Source organism: Scyliorhinus canicula, chromosome 2 (genome assembly GCF_902713615.1).
Source record: "Scyliorhinus canicula chromosome 2, sScyCan1.1, whole genome shotgun sequence".
Lineage (NCBI taxonomy): Eukaryota > Metazoa > Chordata > Chondrichthyes > Carcharhiniformes > Scyliorhinidae > Scyliorhinus > Scyliorhinus canicula.
The window spans coordinates 110,697,226-110,720,095 of NC_052147.1; the positions used below are offsets into that span (position 1 = coordinate 110,697,226).

Genomic DNA, 22,870 nt, shown 5'->3' on the forward strand with positions numbered 1-22,870 from the left:
TGTGGGAGGAAACTGGAGCACCCGGAGGAAACCCACGCACACACGGGGAGGACGTGCAGACTCCACACAGACAGTGACCCAGCCGGGAATCGAACCTGGGACCCTGGAGCTGTGAAGCATTGATGCTAACCACCATGCTACCGTGAGGCCCCGAAAATTAGAAAACCAACTTGCAAAGCTGGCTGGAGAGTGGCTGACGCCTGCAGAATTACAATTTGGGAGCAAAAGAAAACAAAATGGAGAACCAATGGAAGTATAAACATTATTCACCAAAATAAAAGCTCATGGTACTACAACTTAGAGCAAAAGTATACAATTGCCGAAAGAAATGTCACGACGACCAGAGATGGATATTGAAAGAGATCCCCGGATTTTAACGTTGTTTACCTCTGTCTCAGATATGTGGTGATTATAGACAGTCAAGTGTTTAGTTCCTCAGGATATATGTTATGAAAAGATAAAAATTCCAGCTGCTAAACAAAATCTCAAAGGCACTGCAAGATCGAATACAAATTGGCTGGAGGCCTACTTCTCTTTCCGTCTCAGCTTGGCCACTTTGCAGCCGAGACAGCCAACTGCAGACGTGTTTTACTCTTTCCTGCCCCCCGACCCCCTACTCCCAGAAAGCCCCTCCAACACCACGCCCATGCATGGACGAGTCGCAACAAGTGTTCAACAGACGGAGTGTGCAGCTTCTTTTCAAAAAGGCAAGAACGAATGGCTCATTGCCCACTAACCCTAAGCTCCACACTATCTGGAGTCACCTCTTGGGCTTTCAACGATACCTCAAGTCCTCGCACACAAATCACTTGTGTCGGAGCACAACACTACTCAGCTTTTTCTGCAGGGCCCCAATCCACCCCCCCCCCCCCCCGCCCCAATTCCTTCCCCCCCCTCCCCCCCCAAAAAGGATACCTGGGTCAATCCACAACAGGAGGCTTCCATTCCCAATTGACTCAGGTACAATGCAGATCAATGAGAACTCTGTAAAACATGCCAAGCCTTTAGATTTTATTTGGTGGCGATGGGGTAGGGAAACGATTAATCATCCATCAAGCTAACAACTGTGAGATCTTCACATTTAGGACACTGTAGATGAAGCTGAATGGCCATTCAAAGGGCTCCTCCTATCAATATAACCGGCCGATTAAGCCATGGGCAGCTTTTTTGACCACCAGGAGAAGACAAGTCAGAAATTACAGATTTTAAAATAATTTGTAATAAACTGATTTTAAAATAATTTGTTTAGAATTAAATGCCCCTTGAGGATGTTTCTAATGGAGCACCTCACTCAGGACAGTTCCAATCCTTTGCTTTCTTTGATCTTTTAGTTAAAATGAAAGCTTCGTCAAAGCACATACTTCAGCTCCTGGGCGATTGCAGCAATCTGTTCCACACGATCTTGATGGGCTGCTAGGTCACTTTCAAAGGCCTCATGTTTTTTCAATATAGCCTTGACTTCTGACAGGGTAGCCGTCTCAAAATCCTTTGCCGTCAGCATTTCCTCCTTTCCTATAACAGGGAGGTAGGCACACAAGTAAAAAGTTAGAAAAATATAATCCACGAACAACTCTCTACTAAGTTTGATAAATGAAGTAAGCATCGTATGATAGGGAGCCAGCGAAAGAAATAGGTGATAAATAATGTTGACAACATCGTTGTATCCCTGTTGTGGAGTTTACAAGAGTAAGAGGTGACTTGATCAAAGCCTTTAGATCCTGAGGGGTATTGACAGGGTGGGTGTGGAGAGGGTGACTCCTCTTGTGGGAGTTAAGACAGAGATGAGAAGATTTTTTTCACTTTCAGAGGGTCTCGAGTCTTTGGAGGTCCCTTCCTCGAAAGGTGGTGGCAGCAAAGGGTGGGCTTTGCTGACCAACCTGCCGCAAAAAAGGTGGCCCGTCATTGGACGGCGTGGGAGCTTCTGGTCCTGCCGTTGTCAATGGCATTTTCTGTTGAATGCATCCCTTGCCACAAAGAAACCTGTGGCAGAAGTGAGCCATCGGTGGGACCGGAAGGTCCCGTTGGCGTGAACGGCCAGAAAGTTTCGGCCCGAGTCTTTGAACATTTTTATAGCAAAGGTAGACAGATTCGTTATAAACAAGGAGGTAAAAGGTTATTGGGGCTCATCAGGGATGTGGAGTTGAGAATACATAGAAGATCAGCCATAAACTCATTGAATGGTGGAGCAGGTTCGAAAGGCTGAGTGGCCTACCCTTGCTCTTAATTCATATGTATGTATTTGCTTTACCAAACAGCAATCACAGAATCCCTACAGTGCATAAGGAGGCCATTCGGCCCATCGGGTCTGCACTGACCCTCTGGAAGAGCACCGACCTAGGCCCACTCACCCGCCCTATCTCCGTAACCTCACCTAACCTGTACATCTTTGTGACTGTGGGAGGAAACTGGAGCACTCAAAGGAAACCCATGCAGACAAGGGGGAAGAAAATGAGAACTCCAAATATCACCCAAGGCTGGAATTGAACCAGGCCCCTGGCGCTGTGAGGCAGCAGTGCCAACCACTGTGCTACTGTGCCGCCTAGCTCTACCCCTTCACCTCCTCCATCAATCCCCAAAACACATCCTGCTCTTTACAATTGCTCGTCTGTTGTGACAACCTGAATAAACTCAGGTGCACAGACCCTTGGTCGCACTGCTTAGACCTAAATCTTACTGCCCCCACCCCCCACAACCATCAATTGCCAAGGCCCCCTATGCTTGTGTCACAAACAGTATTCCTGTTCCACCTTTGTTCTCGTCGTTGAAACCTGAACGTGTGCCTTTATCACCTCACCAACATGACAGGGGAAGATTTTTCTGGGTCTGCCAGACACACTGGACTCCAGTGAGTACTGGAAAATTGGGAGGCGGAATTCTCCGCTCCCGCAATGAATCGGGTAGGCCGTCATGAACTCGGCCGAGTTTCACGACGGCCTCGGAGGCTGCTCCTCGCACCTTATTCACCCCCACCCGGGGGGCTAGGAGTGGCGCTCCGTTATTCTCGGCCGCCGGGCCTTGACGCTTGCGAGAATGATGCGACAGTGGCGCCTAAGTGATGTCAGCCGCGCATGCGCAGTTTGGCCGGCTCCAACCCGCGCATGCACGGCTGACGTCACGACGGCTGACGGCTCCAACCCGCGCATGCGCGGTTGCCATCTTCCCCTCCGCTGCCCCGCAAGACATGGCGGCTTGATCTTGCAGGGCGGCAGAGGGGAAAGAGTGCGTCGCTTTGAGACGCCGGCCCGACGATCGGTGGGCACCGATCACGGGTCAGTCCCCTCCCGAGCACGGCCATGGTGCTCACTCCCCTCTCCGCCCCCCACATGCCACAACCGAGCATTTGGCGCCCATGTTCACGACGGCAGCGACCAGGTGTGGTTGCCGCCGTCGTGAACTGGTCGGGAACGTCAGGCCGCTCGGCCCATACGGGCAGGAGAATCGCCGGTCGCAGGGTAGGTGGATTGGCCATGGTAAATTGCCCCCTTAATTGGAAAAAATGAATTGGACACTCTAAATTTATATTAAAAAAATAAGATACATACAGACAGCAAGTCTGCTAAAGCTGCAATGAAGGGGTCGTAGAAGTGAGGTGATCATTGACTTTGCAGGTCAAATGTTCTGCGAATGGAATATTGTTTATGCTTAAAGGACAACTGGGGTGTAGATAATATGAGTGATATTGTGTTTGGTCCTGGTTAAGCAGGCAATAGGACATCCTGTGGGAGGAGACGGAAAAATACCTTGGGCTGGATTCTCCGATGATGCCAAAATCGGGGGGGGGGGGGGGGGGGGTGGTGCCGCTTTCGCGATGCTCCGCCTCCTGAAAATGGCATACTCTAGGAGTACGCCACGCCACGCATCCATGGCCTCAGGACCGCCCCGCGATGCTCCGTCCCCGACCGGCCAAGTTCCCGACGGTGTGGGACACATGTGGTCTCACTCATTGTGAATTTAGTGTGACGGCTGTGGACTCAGTCCGGCGCTGCCACAATCGGAGGAGAGCCAATCCGCGGGCAAGGGGGGCTTCATTCAGGGCTGGGGGCACAGTGGGCGGGCAGTCCAGGGCACGTGAGCGGCTGAAGGGGTACTATTTTTGCTGTCCTTGTCTGCAGGCCGAATGCGCCATGAATCATGGCCTGGGTGCTGCATGCCACCAGCATGCGCATGCGCGGCCATAGACCCGGCAATGCTCCAAGCCATATCGGCAGCTAGAGCTGGGAGCTCTACACTACCTCCCTGCTAGCCCTCAGCAAAAAGGCGAACTCGGGCCGTTTTGCGGCAGTTTTCCTGCCAAAAAACACCATTTTCACGCCGGCGTCGGGACTTAGTCTCCCAAACGGAATATCCAGCCCCTTATACTTTGTGTACAGAAAATGTAATTAAAGGAGGAGACAGGTCTGTCTGAAAAGTTCGCCTATGATTTTAATCTGAACAGAGGTGCTTCAGTTTCGGTCCTGAAAGGTTGTGCCTCCAAAGAAGAATCTGCACTGAGAAAAGCAAGTAAAACCCTAGTTGTTAACTTTGTTCATGAGTGGTGTTTGAACTATATTGGTTTATTTAATTGGAATACAGAGGCAGGTTTAGGAAGTAAATTAAATGTTTTCATTTTATTTAAGAACTGTTGAAACTGATAGTTGTAAAGCTATTTCTCTGTTGCTCATGTGGTTAATTCTGTGTTTAAATTAAAGTTTGTTTAAAATAAAAGATACCTGGGCAGCACGGTGGCACAGTGGTTAGCATTGTTGCCAACGGCGCCGAGGACCCGGGTTCGAATCCCGGCCCTGGGTCACTGTAAGTGTGGAGTTTGCACATTCTCCCTGTGTTTGCGTGGGTTTAGCCCCCACAACCCAAAAGATGTGCAGGGTAGGTGGATTGGCCATGCCAAATTACCCCTTAATTGGAAAAAATAATTGGATACTCTAAATTTATTTTTAAAAATAAATAAAAGATACCTATTGGTCAGTGTTATCACTCCTGGAGTGCAGTAACATTTCCTCACAATTTTACAAATTTCAAATAGTTCGTTCTCATCTGGGATCCTAATACTGATGACTGCAATCAAAAATGATCTTTCCACAAATGGCTTTGTAACTAGCTGGGCAGGTGAAGGGTAAAGGGGCTATGAAGAGAGAAAACTGCTAATAATAATAATCTTTATTATTGTCACAAGTAGGCTTACACTGCAATAAAGTTACTGTGAAAATTGATGTTGTACTCGGGGGCTACCAAACACTGAGATAGTCCAACTTCCAGCACCCACGTCACCCAAGGGATATAAAAAGGATCCATACCCTGATATTTCATGTTAAATTCAGGCAATGTTTGCGCCATTAGACAATGAAATACTTACCATTGGTCCAAGCCTCATGGATTGCTGCTTTCTGTCTGAATTTCTCAGCTAAGTGGTCCAGTCTCTCCAACCTCCTGATTTCATTCAGTAGCCATTCTTCATAACCCTTCTCGGCCTGCTCCAGTGAGCCCCAGGCATTGTTTATATCCTGAAATTGCCACAAATCGCAATGAGAGACTGAGTAATATCATCACTGGCGTGCCCATTCACATTCATTTATTTATTTCTTTTTATAAATTTAAAGCACCCAAATAATTTTTTCCAATGCAGGGACAATTTAGCGTGGCCAATCCACCTACCCTGCACATCTTTGGGTTGTGGGGGCGAAATCCACCCAAACACGGGGAGAATGTGCAAACTCCACATAGACAGTGATCCAGGGCCGGGATCGAACCTGGGGCTTTGACGCCATGTGGCAGCAGTAAGAACCACTGCACTACCGTGCTGCCCCTCCATTCACATTCATAACCCCAGGGCCAGCAGCATCATCCTGCACCACCCTCATGCCCAATCCCTCCCCTAGAACCAAATAGATTTCAACACTTTGAATGGATCCCAACATTGATGAAATCAATGTAGGCGCAGATATCAGACCATTTAGTTTTATAACTGACCTCCTCATTTGTTCATGCTAAACATGAAGTGAATATGAACATTAAGTGAAAATATAGCTGATAAGAGGTAAGTAACATTCGCACTACCCAAGTGCCCATCAATGACCATCTCCAACAAAAAGCGAGTCTAACCACCTTCCCTTCTCATTCAACAGCATTACCATCATTGAATCCCCCACTATTAACATCCTAGAACACAGAACATGGAACAGTACAGCACAGAACAGGCCCTTCGGCCCTCGATGTTGTGCTGAGCATTGTCCAAACCAAGATCAAGCTCTCCCACTCCCTGTCATTCTGCTGTGCTCCATGTGCCTATCCAATAATCGCTTGAAAGTTCCTAAAGTGTCCGACTCCACTATCACAGCAGGCAGTCCATTCCACACCCTAACCACTCTCCGAGTAAAGACCTACCTCGGACATCCCTCCGATATCTCCCACTATGAACTTTATAGTTATGCCCCCTTGTAACAGCTACAGCCACCCGAGGAAATAGTCCACTCTATCTATCCCCCTCATCATCTTATAAACCTCTATTAAGTCGCCTCTCATCCTCCTCCGCTCCAAAGAGAAAAGCCCTAGCTCCCTCAACCTTTCCTCATGAAACCTATCCTGCAAACCAGGCAGCATCCTGGTAAATCTCCTTTGCACCCGTTCCAATGCTTCCACATCCTTCCTATAGTGAGGTGACCAGAACTGCACACAATACTCCAAATGTGGTCTCACTAGGGTCATGTACAGTTGCAGCATAACCCCGCGGCTCTTAAACTCAAGCCCCCTGTTAATAAACGCTAACACACTATCGGCCTTCTTTACGGCTCTATCCACTTGAGTGGCAACCTTCAGAGATCTGTGGACATGAACCTCAAGATCTCTCTGTTCCTCCACATTCCTCAGAACCCTGCCGTTGACCCTGTAATCCGCATTCAAATTTTTCTACCAAAATGAATCACCTTGCACTTATCAGGGTTAAACTAAAGCTGCCATTTCTCGGCCCAACTCTACATCCTATCAATGTCTCTTTGCAGCCTACAACAGCCCTCCACCTCATCCACTATGCCACCAATCTGGTGTCATCAGCAAATTTACTGGCCCACCCTTCAGCCCCCTCCTCCAAGTCATTGATAAAACCACAAATAGCAGATGACCCAGCACTGATCCCTGTGGTACACCGCTGGTAACTGGTCTCCAGTCTGAAAATTTTCCATCTACCACTACCCTCTGTCTTCTATGTGCTAGCCAGTTACTTATCCAATTGGCCAAATTTCCCTCTATCCCACACCTCCTTACTTTCTTCATAAGCCGACCATGGGGAACCTTATCAAACGCCTTACTAAAATCCATGTATATGACATCAACTGCTCTACCTTCATCTACACACTTAGTTACCTCCTCAAAGAATTCAATCAAATCCGTGTTGACTATCCCGGATTAAGCTGCATCTTTCCAAATGGTCATAAATCCTATCCTTCAGGACCTTTTCCATTAACTTACCAACCACCGAAGTAAGACTAACCGGCCTATAATTACCAGGGTCATTCCTATTCCCTTTCTTGAACAGAGGAACAACATTCACCACTCTCCAGTCCTCTGGCACTATCCCCGTGGACAGTGAGGACCCAAAGATCAAAGCCAAAGGCTCTGCAATCTCATCCCTTGCCTCCCAAAGAATCTTTGGATATATCTATACCCGGAACTTCCAACAACCATTCCTATCCCTGTTCTAACCATGTCTCCGTAATGGCCACAACATCGTAGTCCCAAGTACCAATCCACGCTCCAAGTTCACCTACCTTATTCCGGATGCTCCTTGCATTGAAGTAGACAGACTTCAACCCACCTTTCTGTCTGTCGGTACACATCTGTGACCTTGATACCCTCCTCAGTACCTCACTATTCTCAACACTGGCTTCTGGACTACAGCTAGTTTTCCCATCCCCCTGACAAATTAGTTTAAACCCCCCCAAAGAGCCGTAGGAAATTTCCCTCCCAGGATATTGGTGCCCCTTTGGTTCAGGTGCAAACCGCCCTGTCTGTACAAGTCCCACCTTCCCCAGAATGTGCTCCAATTATAACACGTAACTGAAACCCTCCCTCCTACACCATCCCTGCAGCCACGTGTTTATCTGCACTCTCCCTGTTCCTCACCTCGCTAGCATGTGGCACCGGCAACAAACCAGAGATGACAACATGGTTTGTCCTAGCTCTCAGCTTCCACCCTAGCTCCCTAAATTCCTGTTTTAAATTCCCGTCCCTTCTCTTACCCGAGGCTATTATTGAACAGAAACTGAACTGGACCAGCTACAGAAATACTGTGGATACAAAAGCAGGTCAGAAGGTTGGGAATTTTGTAGAGAGTAACTCAATCCTGACTCTCCAAAGCCGGCCCACCATCTGCAAGGCACAAGTCACGAGTTTGATGAAACCCTCTTCATGTGTGCAGTTCCAATTACACTCCAGAGGTTTAACACCATGCAGGACAAAGCAGTCAGTATGACACGCATCTCATCCACCACCTTAAACATTCACACCCTCCACCACTGGTACACTGTGGTTGCAATGTGTGCCATTTACCAAATGCGCTGCAGCAGCCTGTGAAGGCTCCTTCGACACCACCTTCCAAACCTCTACCACCTAGCAGGGCAGGGACTGCACGGGAACATTTACACCTGCAAGTTCCCGTCCAAGTCACACACCATCTTGACTTGGAACTATATCTCCGTTCTTTGATTGTCACAAGGTCAAATTCCTGGATACTCAGTCAGGAAGGGACCTTGTGAGTCAGCGTCAAACCTGCCTACACTTCCAGCAGGGCTTTCAAACAGCACTGTGAGTGTACCCACATCACATAGACTGCAGCGGTTCAAAGAAGACAGTTCACCACCACCACCTTTTCAAGGGCAGTTATGAAATCACAAGTGCTAGCCTTGCCAGTGATGCTCACATCTCGCAAATGAATACAAAAGAAAACTTGGTTGTACATACAAACCAAGAAATAACTTGAGTCCATGTTAGTGAGAGTCCTGCACGGTTCACGTAACTGCCATCACAGGATAGGTCCAAATAGGGTGGGACTAAATTAGGAACATCTCCGAGGGTACTCCGTAACCAGCTACTCTGGGCATCGGGGAATGAAAAGCAGAAGCTACACTATTCACGTCACACTCTCAACTCTGGAATTCAGGCAAAGGTGACTGCATTTTGCGAACAAGGTCTAAGCATAGAGACCCCCAAGAACAAACATTGTCTCACGGCATCCAGATACTCAGTCAGGAAGGGCGTTTGTGAGTCAGTGTCAAACCTGCCCACACTACCAGCAGGGTTTTCTCAGCTGAGTGCACACTGCATCCACTAATTAGATGGTCCCCATGGTGCTAAATAAGAAGCTGCCGGTTAATAGGAGTGCAACATTATTATTCGAGAGGGTCATGTAGTTTGGTTTCAGAGTTCTTGTCTTTTTCCTTAAAACAACGAGAAGTCGATAAACACAATGTTGTACTGTTCGCTAATCCATGTGGCGATTTCTGAATGGATTAATCTGCAGTAATGGCCACGCTGAGCCTTCTGCATATGCCAAAGTCTGAAGGTAAAATCTGGGCAATTAGTAGGCGGGCATGATAAAATGAATAACATGCTCCTCAATCATTTTAAAGGTAAGTTGGCCGCTGTGAAGGCAAGAGAGAGTGTTGGCTATCACAATCTCCTGAAGCCTTTGGCGTTTGAGGGAATTGCAGTATTGCCTACATCCAAAAATCCATGTATGGGCTAAGTAATCAGGTTAAAAACATGTGGACATGGGGCAGCACGGTGGCATAGTGGTTAGCCCTGCAGCCTCATGGCACCGAGGTCCCAGGTTCGATCCCGGCTCTGGGTCACTGTCTGTGTGGAGTTTGCACATTCTGCCCGTGTTTGCGTGGGCTTCGCCCCCACAACCCAAAGATGTGCAGGTTAGGTGGATTGGCCACGCTAAATTACCCCTTAATTGGAAAAAATGAATTGGGTACACTAAATTAATATTTTTTAAAAATCTGTGGACATGTGACAATCATGGAATAGCCAAAATAGACCAACACATTCTGCAGGTAATAAGGCGGGATGTCAAAAGGGTCAAATTGAATTAAATAATATTGAAATTACAAATCCAATACTCCATTCCTATGTTACAGGCACTGCAGTACATATAAACCTCATTGTTTAAGAGGATTCGAACAATTCGAGCTAGAGGCGGCACGGTGGCACACTGCGTCCGGGACCAGGGTTCGATTGTGGCCTTGAGTGACTGTGTGGAGTTTGCACGTTCTCCCCGTGTCTGAGTGGGTTTCTCCGGATGCTCCAAGTTCCTCCCACAGTCCAAAGATGTGCGGGTTAGGTGGATTGGCCATGCTAAATTGACCCTTAGTGTGCAGGGATGTGCAGGTTAGTGGGAGTTATGGGGAGAGTTAAGGGAGTGGGCTAGGTAGTGCTCTTTCAGAGGGTCACTGCAGACTCGATGGGCCAAATGGCCTCCCTCTGCACTGTAGAAATTCTATGATTCTATGTAAGGAATTGGGCTATATTCAGAAAACTACCAATGTGCAATTAATATTGCACAACCAAATCAGACCCAAAACACAAGAGCCAATTGGAAATGAAAAGGGGGGGGGGGGGGGGGAGGAGGAGGAGGAGGAGGAGGAGGAGGAATGGCTTCTCCAGTTTATACTTAGAAAGACTTAATACATACCGACACCATCTTGCCTTCCGATGGCATGAAGGCTGGTCTATTGCTGAGTCGCAGTTTTGTTTGCAAGGTGTTGAAGTTGATTTCCAGCTGGCACTTCTCCTGCACTTTTGGTGGTTTGTGGAGACGGCGATAGTCACGGAAATCCTCCAGTTTCTGCTGCATGGCCTGCATGGTGTTCTCTGGGGCACGGTTTTCCAACCAGGGAATGGTGCGTCGGATCCACTCCAGGAGCTATAACAGAACCAGTGACATTAGGGACCTGGAAAGCTCGAAAAACATTCACCAGCTCGATATTGTCCCTCTTTCCATATTAAAGTGAAGTCTGATCAACATAAAGAGTGCAGACTGAGTTGCGGAGAAATTTCTCCACTTGGAGGGTGGTGAATCCTTGGAATTCTCTACCCAGACGACTGCGGAAACTCAATTGCTGAAGCATGTTTTAGACAGAAATCGGTGGATTTCTGGATACTAACGATATCAAGGGAGAGTGGGGAAAGTGGTGTACAGGCAGATGATCAGCTAGGGTCAGTTTGAATGGCAGAGCAGGCTCGATGGGCTAAATGGCCTACTCCTGCCTGGCCCTGTGGGAGACCATTTTGTGAAGGCAGCTTGCCATGTCATTTACGGAACATGTGACGATGTGGTGGGTGATGAAAGCATGTTGTTGATCACTCATGATGTTACAAATTCAGCCGTGACAAAAATAATCAAGGCAAAGTTGATTCTGGGGACATATTCTTCTGGAATGAAAGACTTATCTGGTTGCCATTTTATTTTGCACCTCGGTCCTCCTTTTACGGATGTAATGCGGAGGAACAAACATGGCTGCCAGCCACCAACCAGAATTGGCTGACCCCGGATTGACACCTGCTTACTGTGCCTAACTGCAGAACTCCTTTTATTGCTAATATTTTCTGTTCTGGAAAGTGAGGAAATCCCATCTCTCAGCAAGCAATGAAGTTCCTCAATCATGTAAAAGGTAAGTTTGCCAGTGTGATGGGAAGAGAGAATGTTGCCGAACACAATCTCCTGAAGCCTTCAGTGTTGACTTTGAGGGAATCAGAAAGAAATTTACTGAGTTTATTTTTCCCCAAAGAGTGTTTCCCTTAGGTTTTTGCTTGCCTCAGGACATCAGATGGTTAAGGGGTAAATTGTATATGTAGTTAGACCTATCTGAATGAGGTAAATTTTTCTTTTGTAGCATCGTAAATGATTAAAGAGGCAATGGGGATGGCCTTTGACTGCTGACACATTTCTAACGTGATGTGCTCTGTCGTCTCTTTGGTAGTTATTTAAGTCTAGTTAGTGCTACTTGGATTTCTTCTGTCTAACCCCAGAGGTCAGCATTGCAGCATGCCCGAGATAACGCACTAACTTTGCTGTTCAATATCACCCAAGGTCTGTTTTTCCATCTCCTTTGGCAAGAGGAGTATCTGGCAATGACTCCTGCAGCAGTCAGGTTTGCTACCTCCCGCTATAAGGGGGCCGATTGCTGGAAGGAGGGCATACAACAAACTGGCAAGCTGACCTGCTCGGCATCCCACCACATCTATTTCTTTTCCTCTCAAAGCATCAGCTTGAAATGATCCCTAATGGTAATAAAGGCAGCTTGGTGCAAAAAGATATTAAAAGCAACTGGCACCAAGGCTCACAAAAGCTGAAGGGAAGCTCAAAGGAAAATTATATGTCTGTTAAAATCTGTGGGCCTTTTAAAGGCCTGCCTAAATTAAAAATAAAAGCAAAATGCTGGAAATCTGAAATAAAAGCAAAAAACGCTGGATTATTTTCTGTTTTTATTTTTGAATGAATGTTGTGTATTGCTGACAAAAAAGAGACAAGCTGTCCAAGTTTTTCGCCTTGCACGCTTCAGGACAGATGCAAGAATACCAAATTTCAAGGGGAGAAGCAATTTATACAACATGAGAAAGGGGTGCTAATTAGTTGCCGCTAAAAATGCAATATAAAGGTGGCAACCAATCTAGAATGCCAGAAAATAGATAGACTTGCAAAGTTAGAACAAATTTCAACATTGCAATGAGCACATGTACTTTAGGGCTGCTGATGAGTTACAGTTTTGTTTCCAACGATTCCAGATTTTATAATTTGAGTGCACATATCGATGTATGTGCAACAATTGGGAGGGAGAAATGGAGGGAGATTTCCTATAAGAATCTGAAGAAGCTGATCTGTGGAATGGTATATTCCACCTTCTCCAGCCATTTTATGAAGCACACCTTTCACTTTCAAGGAGACAAACATCTCTATGATTCTCAAGTTCTGGTCATGTGACTGTGAAGAAACGTTTACACGTACGTCAGTAGCCAGCTTCTCGTAATCCTCCATTAGCTGCTCATTCTCCTGGTTAACGGCCAGAACTTTGCAGATTCGATTGGCTGCCGTTTCCGCCTGGAGAGAGGAGAAAACAAAAAGGACACAATCTTGGTTCACACACAAAACATTTTTAAAAAATCCCTCTGCAAAGGTTTTCCACACTGATCTACTCAGTTACAGGATCACATCTGGTCTGGTTTCCATACTTCATGATCATTAAGAGGACAAGTATTTTCATTGCAACTAGTGAGGCCTCTACAACACCAGAAATCTATTTCGCTGTGCCAGCACAGAATAAGGAAATTGAACTTGCTGATGCTGATATTCTTCACAGTATCGACTGTACCATTCTCTATCACAAGTTCTTATACAGCTTGGTCTGGCCTTCATATGTCTCCACTGCTGCTGTTAGACACCAATGTTGGCCAGTTTGTTTTTAGTAGACAGTATTGATCCTGAGAGTATTTCGTCCATTGAATCTATCAACTGGCCTGGCCACAAACTGGCAAATAAAGAGTTCAGTAAAAGTAGGAATGAATGATTCCGGGTGAGGATACGAGGGATAGAATCTTTGGGTTCAGTCAGCAGTGGGAAGCTTGGCAGGGCAGGTGGGGTGGGGGAACCCAATTTGGCAGGAGGCCAAAAATAATTTTCCTGACAGCGGGATGCAGTTTAGCAATTATGTTCTTGGAACTTCAAAGGCAGTTTAACGGGAGCTCCCTGACCATCAATGTCATGCATGCTCTTTAAAAGACCAGCACACCAGAATTGTCTCCTCCTCCAGATTAATCTCCCCGCCAGTGAGAAGTTAGAACATTCACTTTTACGACTGGCGTGTACCAGGTGAGGTAGAGCAATGGTTCCCAAATATTTAGAGCTCTCTCACTTCTCTCAGGGTTTTGTGCCCTTTTTGAGTTTTCGCTTTTCTGAGCAGGCGCCTGGGGACCTTTGGTCATGCGCTTGGGCCTGACCAACATAAAAAATCTAAACCGCGCGTGTGCGACTCTTTCCCAGCCAGCCGCGCTCTGGAAGCCCAAGATACGCCAGGTTTTGGAGATGCCAACCACAGAGCTGAAATTAAAGGGTAGTTTTAGTTTAATTACATGAATTGCGAATCTTTTTCTCTCTCAGCACACTTGGAGTGGGGGGGGTGGGGGGTCTTATGCCGCAGCACACTGGTTGGGAACCACTGAGATAGACATCCTCAATGAGTTAGCTCTGCATTGTCCTCTTTGTGTGTGTGTGTGTGGGTGGGGAGTATCTGTAAAGGCCAGGCTTTTTCTCGAGACTGGGTGGTGGAAGGGATGACGCAAGCTGTGCGGGTGGCCTTTAAACATGGTGACAGGACCTTCGACCTCATGAGGTAATGGTGGGGATGGCGACTTCCTGCTTGGCCTCACCATGAGAATCGGCGAGCTCCTCGCGGATACATATTTCATGAACTCAACAGTGTAAGATTTTGTGCGGTCAGCCGTCCCACCCCCAGCAAAAATCACCCGCACTACTACACCTGCCAAACTCAGGCTAGAACAGGAGGTTCCAGCACAGGCCACAGTCCTCTGGCTAATGGTATGTGGTTTCACAGCTGCTGGTGCTTAAACGCAAACAGTTAAAACTCCTTCAACCGTGCTTCAAAGTGGAGCCTAGTGGTGTTCTGCAGCTTGCCAGTCCATACATTGATATCAATTGCCTGTCATCAGGAACAGAGTAACCCATTTCTGCAAAGAACTAAATTTGGTGTCAAACTGAAAGGGGGGGGGGGGGGGGGGGGGAAGAATTCTCCGCCATCGGGATTGTCCGCTTTGCCGACAGCCTGGGGGTTTCCCGATGGCGTCGGGCTGCCCCACAATGGGAAACTCCATTGACCAGCCGGCAAAATGGAGACTCCCGACAGTGGGGCCGATGGAGAAACCCGCGGCGGATTTTAGCCACGCGTTTGTTGCAGTCCTGATTGGACCTTGAGGGGATCACAAAAAACTTTCATCCACTACGACTGGGTTCAATAAAACTTCAAATCCAGCAGTTGAGAGAACAGAGCTTCAAAACAGATTGTTACTCCTTTCATTTTCACTTTCTCATGCGAACTACCATTTTAGAATTATTTGACGGATATTTCCTTTGACCACTTTGAACAACGTCTAAAAATGTTTTTTAAATTATTTCATGAGGGATTTTTCTTTTTTCCTACTACAGGGGCAGAACTAACGAACTCCAGTTACGAACAACGTTTAGTTATCAATTTTGCGAGAAATGGACTTGTAGCTACACATCGAGAAGTGGTTTACTAGCGTTCAATTAATCCTTCTTCTACCTGATCGAACCTTTAAAAATCAGCTTTCCTTATTAATTATAAATCTCACCGTATATTTAGAGATATGCTGCGCAATTCTCCGTCAGCGGGATCCTCTGGTTTGCCGGCAGCACACCTACCCCTGCGGGTTTCCCAACGGCATGGAGTGGCCACAGTGGGAAACCCAATTGGCCGGCTGCGGGAACGGAGAATTTTGCTGCCGACAGGGGCACGACGCGCAGGGAAACTTGGCTGGTGGACTGGAGAATCCCGTCCATGATGTATTTTGAGATAAAATCGTAAGAAATAGGTGTAAGTCCTTCAGGCGGACTCCACCATTCAATAAGGTCGTGGTCTTGCCCCTTTGTAACCCTCAAATCCCTTGTCAATCAAAAATCTGCTCAACACAGAATATATTCAATGACCCAACATCCACAGCTCTCCGGGAAGTGAATTCCAAAACCCTCTGAGAAGAACAACGTTCTCCTCTTCTCAACCTTAAATGGGATGGAACTCTCACTTTGAAATGGCGCTCCCTGGTTTGAGATTCTCCCATAAGGGTAAACAGCTGAACATTCACCCTGTTGAGACCTCTCAGAATTCGATACGCTTCAATAGGATCGCCTCTCATTCTTCTAAACTCGACTGAGTACACGTCCAACCTACTCAATCTTTCCTCACAAGACAACCCCTTATTCCCAGGAATCAGCCTGGTTCACCTTCTTGGAACTGCTTTCAATGCAAATGTGTGCGCCCTCGAGTAGGTGTCCAAAGCTGCACACTGCACTCTCGGTGTGGTCTCACCACTGCCCTGTACAGCTGTACTATTTTCATACTTCATCTCCCTTGCAATAAAGGCCAACATTCCATCTGTCTTCCTAATCATTTGCTGCAAATGCATGCTAACTTTTTGTGCTTCATAAAAAAAAGAAACACAGATCTCATTGCACCACAGCATTCTGCTCTCACCTTCCCCAACCAAATAGTAAATTGGGAAAATATCCTGTTCATAAAACTGTGACGTGTACTCTGACCTTCGCTGAATTGAAGCCTTCACCCAATCAAATCCAACTCAATCATCAAATAACGCCGAGTGTAAGGCAGCAGGACTTGGAGATGGCCATTGATGGTGAATAAAGACCCTCCCTCCCACTTTCCTCAGCACCCCTGACTGCCATTGACAGAGCTGTACTCTTTGTTTGAAATGGTCACTGCACAGCTTTTATTGCTCAGCCATCAGAGAGCTCACAGCTGCAGCCAGTCTACAAGAAGAAATATTGATTTTGATCTGCAGCAACAAGAATGTGCCAAGATACCTGGTGATAACTAGGTCCTGGAACCAATTTAAGAAACACTTTGAGCTCTGGCACTGGCCTGAACTGAAAAGCCACAATTGTGTGACAAGGTTTAACCTCTCAACTCGCACCGCGCAACAATTTTCTTCCCTCAACCTCCAGTCACGCTATAACTTTTCACCTTCTATTTGGTTGCTCAGCAACCAAATAGCAATCTGCAGCAGAGTCCGGGTTACGCTAATATTAACTGCAGAATGTATTTGTAGCACCATTTTCAACTGCATTAGACTACCGCTCAGCTGGTATCATAATCACTATTCCGCCCCTGTAGAGCACCTCCTCCAATGTAGACATGGGAGTGAAGCGGCAACACATCATTGTTCATCTCCTCCACATTGCTCAGTATTGGAGCCAATCTCTAATGGGCTTCTCCGATTCAATCCCTGGTCTGTGCCAAGTCAGGGGCACATTTCCCCATTTCTAATGACAGCGCCAAATGTGCCAATACAGACCCAGGCCAGCAGGTCAACAAGAGCATTTCTGTTTTGCTGAGCCAACAAAATGCCTTAACCACCAAACCCAAAATGGCAGCATTTCCATGTCACACATCCGTATAACCTTCAATAGTGAATTACCAAACTGTGGCAGTTCTGGGTTGTGGAATTGGGCAAGTTAGCCAGGTACACAGAAAATCTGGCTCTGCTCTTCCCTAAAAAGCTCTAACTTACCACCCCCCCCCCCCCCCCCCCTCCCCTAGCCCCAGGAGATCAGTTCCTGCAAAATGTTTCCAACTCCCACAACAGGTGCCTTGCACCATCGAGTGAGAACATCACTTTCAAACTGACAAACATTTGCTTCTGAACCACGTACCCGACCGTCACTGAGCAACGGAGTTTATATATGTTCCAACCCATTCCATGTCCAGCTAAATGGAGACTTTCATCTCGATGGAGAGGGCTGGAATTTTTCCCGGCTCTCAGCCAGGGTCAAACGCCAATTGTGTCAGAAAGCTTCCTGCGAAATTCTGCTCTTTTCTATGGACTTGTGAAGGATGGTAAAGGGGGAGGAAAAGAAAGGAGATGCCAAAATCACTCATCCCTTTTGAATCTCACCAAAAGATGTGTTTAACAACGTGACTGTGTTTTTTTTCCACCAGTGAAAAGGATCCTTTCATCCAATTTTTCCCACTCTCATCAATTCAACTCCTCTTGGCTTTTCGTAAAAACCGTAGAATCCCTACTGTGCAGGAGGCCATTCAGTCCATTCAGTCTGCACCGATCCTCTGAAAGAGCATCCCACGTAGGTCACTCCCTGCCCTATCTCTGTAACCCGTAACCCCACCTAACCTGCACATTTTTGTTCAGAGGAGAATCACCAGATTTATTCCAGGTAAAGGATTAATGTACGAGGAGAGATTGAACAGTTTGGGCTCATACGCACTGGAGTTTAGAAGAATGAGAGGGGATCTGATCATGGTATATTAAATACTATAAATGTAGAACAAATGTTTCCCTTGTCGGGCTATCTCGAACGAGAGGTCACAGATATCGGCTGAGAGGTGGTAGATTTAGAACTGGAATGAAGAGGAACTACTTCTCTCTCTGAGAGCGGTGAATTTGTGGAACTCGCAGCCCATATTGCGATGGAGTCTGAATCATTAAATGGTTTCAGAAAGGAGATAGACATATTTCTGATTTTTAAAACAATTGGGTTAAAGGGATATGGGGAACAGGTAGGGAGGTCCATTTGAAACCAGGAAGAGATCAGCATGATCTGATTGAATGGTGGAGCAGATATGAAGGGCTGAATTGCCTACTTCCTCTCCTAATTCCTATGTTCTTAGACATGGGGAGAACGTGCAAACTCCTCACAGTCACCCAAGGCCAGAATTGAACCCGGGTTTGGCGCTGTAAGGCAGCAGTGCTAACCACTGTGCCACCACCTGCTTTTCAAATAGACCATCAGTAATTTGCCAAATCAGGTGGGAAAAATATATATGTGTAGGGTTCCTGAATTGTAGAGGCTGGTCAGGTTCAACTCTCAGCAGTTTGGATTGGTAGGTTGGGTTTGAAATAGTAAACATTATTCTTCTTCCTACAGAGTCCCTCAGAGTTGAGGGTGACTTGCTTCTGAACAAAAAAAAAATGAGTTTGCAGGTGATTGAAGAGTCCAATGCGTGACCTACAGTTTCTGTCACTGGGGCACTTTTACAGTGAGACTGGTACCTATGAGCTCCATCAATTGGATTGAAGTCCACACATTGCATCAGCAGTTGGAAGTCTTAACCCCAACAGCATGATGGCAGTTTAGCCTGCCATTGTAATCTCTACTAAATAAGAAAAAGGTAGGCAGCGGAAACAGTGGCATAGGAACAAATGTATGCCAACAAAAACCTGGGGGAAGGGATGAGAGGCATTGCACCTGGAAGAAGACAAGTGGCACGACACTGCTTCAGAATGCACTGCACCCTGCAAATGGAGTTCCCAATCTTGGCTCTGGGATGGTGGTGCCGTGCTCAGTGTGAACCAAGCTCTTCCCCACAGGAAGGAGAGGCTTCCTTTTAAGTGAATCTTCCAGAGTGAGTAGGGTTTGCCAACTCTTCAGGATTGGCCTGGAGTCTCAAGGAATTGAAGTCCAATCACCAGGACACTGCTGTGTGCAACCCTGGAGAAAAGGAATCATTGGGACATTAAAAAAATGTTTATTTTATAGATCAGTTCTTTGAACTTTTAAAACCAGCCATAAAAATATTGAAAATTGGGGGCGAAAGGGCTGTTTAGCTAAGAGTCAAGCATCATCCGATTGAGTAATGAATCTTTTTGCTTTCCGATTAACGGAGGAAGGCAGTACGTCACAAGGATAAATGTGCTGGTTGACCAATGGCTGCCGTACAAGGAGTACATTTAATGCCAATTCTATAAGTGAGTCGATCAGAGGCAAAAGCCTCTAGTGTGTGGCACAGGAGACTCAAAGAAGAGAAAAAAAACTATTTTAGAAACTGAATGCTAATTCTACGGAAGCAGAAAAAAAAACACAAAACGTGTTAAGTGCAACAATTTATTTTTATTGCTTGTTCAAATGATATGTAGGAAAACTATAGCAGAGTTCAGAACTGACAGACTAACAAGAAACATTTACCCCGATCTGCCACATCCAATTCGAACGGATTGCAAACGAAATGAAATTCCTGTACTTGTTTCAAAGTTCAACTAGAGGGCACCAGCACCTAATGCTGAAATTGAGTGTCATTATAAAGACCTGACCAATAAGCTGATGCCAGTCTTGAAGACGATGCACTTGATTTTCACCAAGTCAGGGTGGCTTGGGAGCCTTTTCAAAATCGTGGGTGGGTTCATAATTTTGAATTCACCACCCCATTCCCAGGGTTTCTGATTTTCAGTAGATTCCTTTAAGTGTGTGAGCTGGCTCAGGTTGAGCCCGCCACCCTGTACCCCTGACCTGGCTGGTTCCATTGTCGGGATAAGCATATCCTAGTCACCTGTAATTTTCATGGAGTCGGACTAGCTTTTCAAAGAGTTTTGGTTCAAGGCACCTCATGAACTATAACCTGCATGAGGGAACCTTCTGAAAGGCACATTCAAAGGTTCCTCCTCATACCCCACACCCACCTCCCACCCAGCCCCTATGTTACCCCATGCCAATGTGTGCCCCTGTTTGGCCTTTGATGCCCCCATGCCAAGGTATGCCCTCCAAACAACCTGTATCATCCCTTCATGTCTCCATGCCAAGTTATGGCACTTTCCATGCCCATTCATCCACTATAATCTCTGAAGGACCAATACACCCGACAATGATAGTAGGATGTATGAAGAAAGGTTCTTTCAAAAGTCATTCATTGATAACTTTCCACATTCTTCAACAGGCCAATAAAAATGTCAACCATCCAGACCCTAAAAGAATCAATAGCAGAAGATGCAAGCACATGAAGCCTCATTAACTTGGGTAAATAAACATTGTGGAATTGGCAACAGAGATCAGAGATCCAGAGCTGCCAATCAAGCAATGGTTTCTCTGGAACTCAAAAGGTTTCAACAGGCAATGAACTTCCGGGCTCTCAGCCAAGTCTCATTATTTATTCTTGGCTGAGAGCTCAGACATCCATTAGAATACTGAAACACCAGGGCCCCAAGGAAAACATTGCTTGATTGACAGCTTTGGCTCTATGACCTGTTCTGTAAATTGGCAGAAGTTGTATGGATGACATTGGCTTGAGGTGGCATGGATAGGGCATGGGAGGTATTGGGGGGGTGGGGGGGGGGGGGGGGGGGGGGTGGAGAGGGCATTTCTGTTTTATTACCAACTGGGGCAAAATCCTATAAAACCAAGGTGGGCTTTTTAAACCGCCTGCCTCCACACCCAACAGTCCATGTGGCTGCCTCTGAACCGTCGCCCTGGTCAGTTATTTGGCTCCAGCTCCCAATCCACCCCTCCTAATGAAAAAGCCGTCCTTTCAGGCACTTCCTTCTGAGGTGGGTGGGCCGAGCCGGGGATTTTCCGGACTCCTGCTACCCGCCACAAGGATGAAATTTCAGCCCAATGAGTTTACACTCTTATTTGAAGAGGAAGGTTTTAAGAGCAGCTTGTGCACTGTTGTTTTTTAAAAAAAGTGAAGTGATGGTTTTAAATAACACGAGTTGATCTCTATAATTTCCAACATGGACTGCAAGTTCGGGAAAATATATTAAAGTAGTAGGTTTTTGAACCAATAACATTAAAATTAAAACAAAACCAGGCAATAATTAGGAAAATGGGTCTTAACAACTCATGATGATACTGTGTGCATACCACTGTAAAGATGCTCAGCAGAACAATGGTTAACGTGGAACTGGAGAATGAATGGCACTGACCATGGTATGGCATATAGAGTCAAATGGTAATAGACTAAGGGAGAACATTCAGGAAGCAATCTACCTGCATGGAAGCAACACCATGCATGACAGTAACCTGGGATCTGTAAAGACTAACAATAAATGATTCATATTTAAGTATCCAAGTCTCGATCTCAACATCTAAAGAACCCATCCTACAACACTCAGTGCACAGAGATGTTCTTGACCAGTGGACTTGAAATTGAAGGCAAGTTGCAAACTTAACTATCTTCCATGAACATTATAAACTACTACCCGCTTTGAAACCAAAGAACAAAAAGAAAATAAGAGATTTGCTGTGCAGTGGCTCATTGTATACGGAGTGTGGATATTTCCTGCCGAATGTTTACCAACCACACATCAAACAGGTTAGAAAATCTCGATGACAACATGTCATTTGGCAATGTGCGTTTGTGCAGAAAGCCATCCAGCAAACACATTTCCAGTTTAGGGCCATTTACAGTAGGAGGGTAGATGAAAGGCATTGTTTATTTTTGGCCGGCCGAATCCAATATTTACTGACTAATCAATTTTCTCTCAAAGCTGAACAAATATATTGTGTAGCCATGCCAGATTACCACGCATTGGTGTTCGGACACTTCAATATTTATCACTGGGAGGCAACATTCTCAAGATGTGTGTGGCGTTCAGTACTTACACAGTGGGTAATGCATCCTGAGCCACCCAGTGCCCTCGGTCAGGAACGGAAATGGATATCTGTGTGTTTTGGAAATGCTACCGGGCTGGATTGAGCCATTCGGTCCACCTTAGAAAGAAGGCAACCTCTCAAAGTGCATCACGTACAAAGAAATACTCAGGAATGGAAAGATTTATGTAAGCAAAGGTGACAGTCATGTTACACAGGTAAAGAAGATGAACAGTTAATCCGATTAGGCTGAGGGAGGGCTTGATTGAAAGCTCATTCAAATGTTAAATAAAATGACTCGTCTGAAATTCAAGAGGAAATTACACCTTTGGAAAGGCTGTTGGGCTAGTTGCAAGGCAGGGGCTCATTTAGAAATACAAAAAAAATAGTGATAGACCTGTATGTATTAAAAATAGAAGAGATACAAGACCAGTGGAAAAATTCATGCAATATCTAAAGGATGAGTGTTTACACACAAACCACACAATTCAGCATTAATTGAACGCACAAGTGCAAAAGAAAAACCTCGAGCCAAACCAAGGCCTGTACCTGCACGGCATTAAGGACAGAGCGAGAGAAGAAGGAAGTTGCTCAAGAGACATTTTCCTCAGGCCCGCAACACTAACATCTAAGTGGAAAATGAGCAATGAGAAGAGGGTTCAGAGAGGAGCAGAAAATAAGTGTTTACATTTGCACAAATTCAGCAAATACAAGCAAATGGTCCAGCTTGCCGCT

General features: G+C 46.1%; 1 protein-coding gene across 6 annotated transcripts in view; it reads right to left on the reverse strand.

The window, feature by feature from the left end:
* actn1 (actinin, alpha 1) overlaps positions 1–22,870 on the reverse strand; it is a 230,981-nt gene that overhangs the window by 45,149 nt on the left and 162,962 nt on the right. For all 6 annotated transcript variants that reach the window (XM_038784898.1, XM_038784860.1, XM_038784870.1 and 3 more), the window contains exons 9-12: positions 12,998–13,090; positions 10,685–10,915; positions 5,351–5,498; positions 1,362–1,512 (exon numbers count right to left, since the gene is read on the reverse strand). In XM_038784898.1, the coding sequence (XP_038640826.1) occupies positions 1,362–1,512; positions 5,351–5,498; positions 10,685–10,915; positions 12,998–13,090 (623 nt within the window). The remainder of the gene's footprint in view (positions 1–1,361; positions 1,513–5,350; positions 5,499–10,684; positions 10,916–12,997; positions 13,091–22,870) is intronic.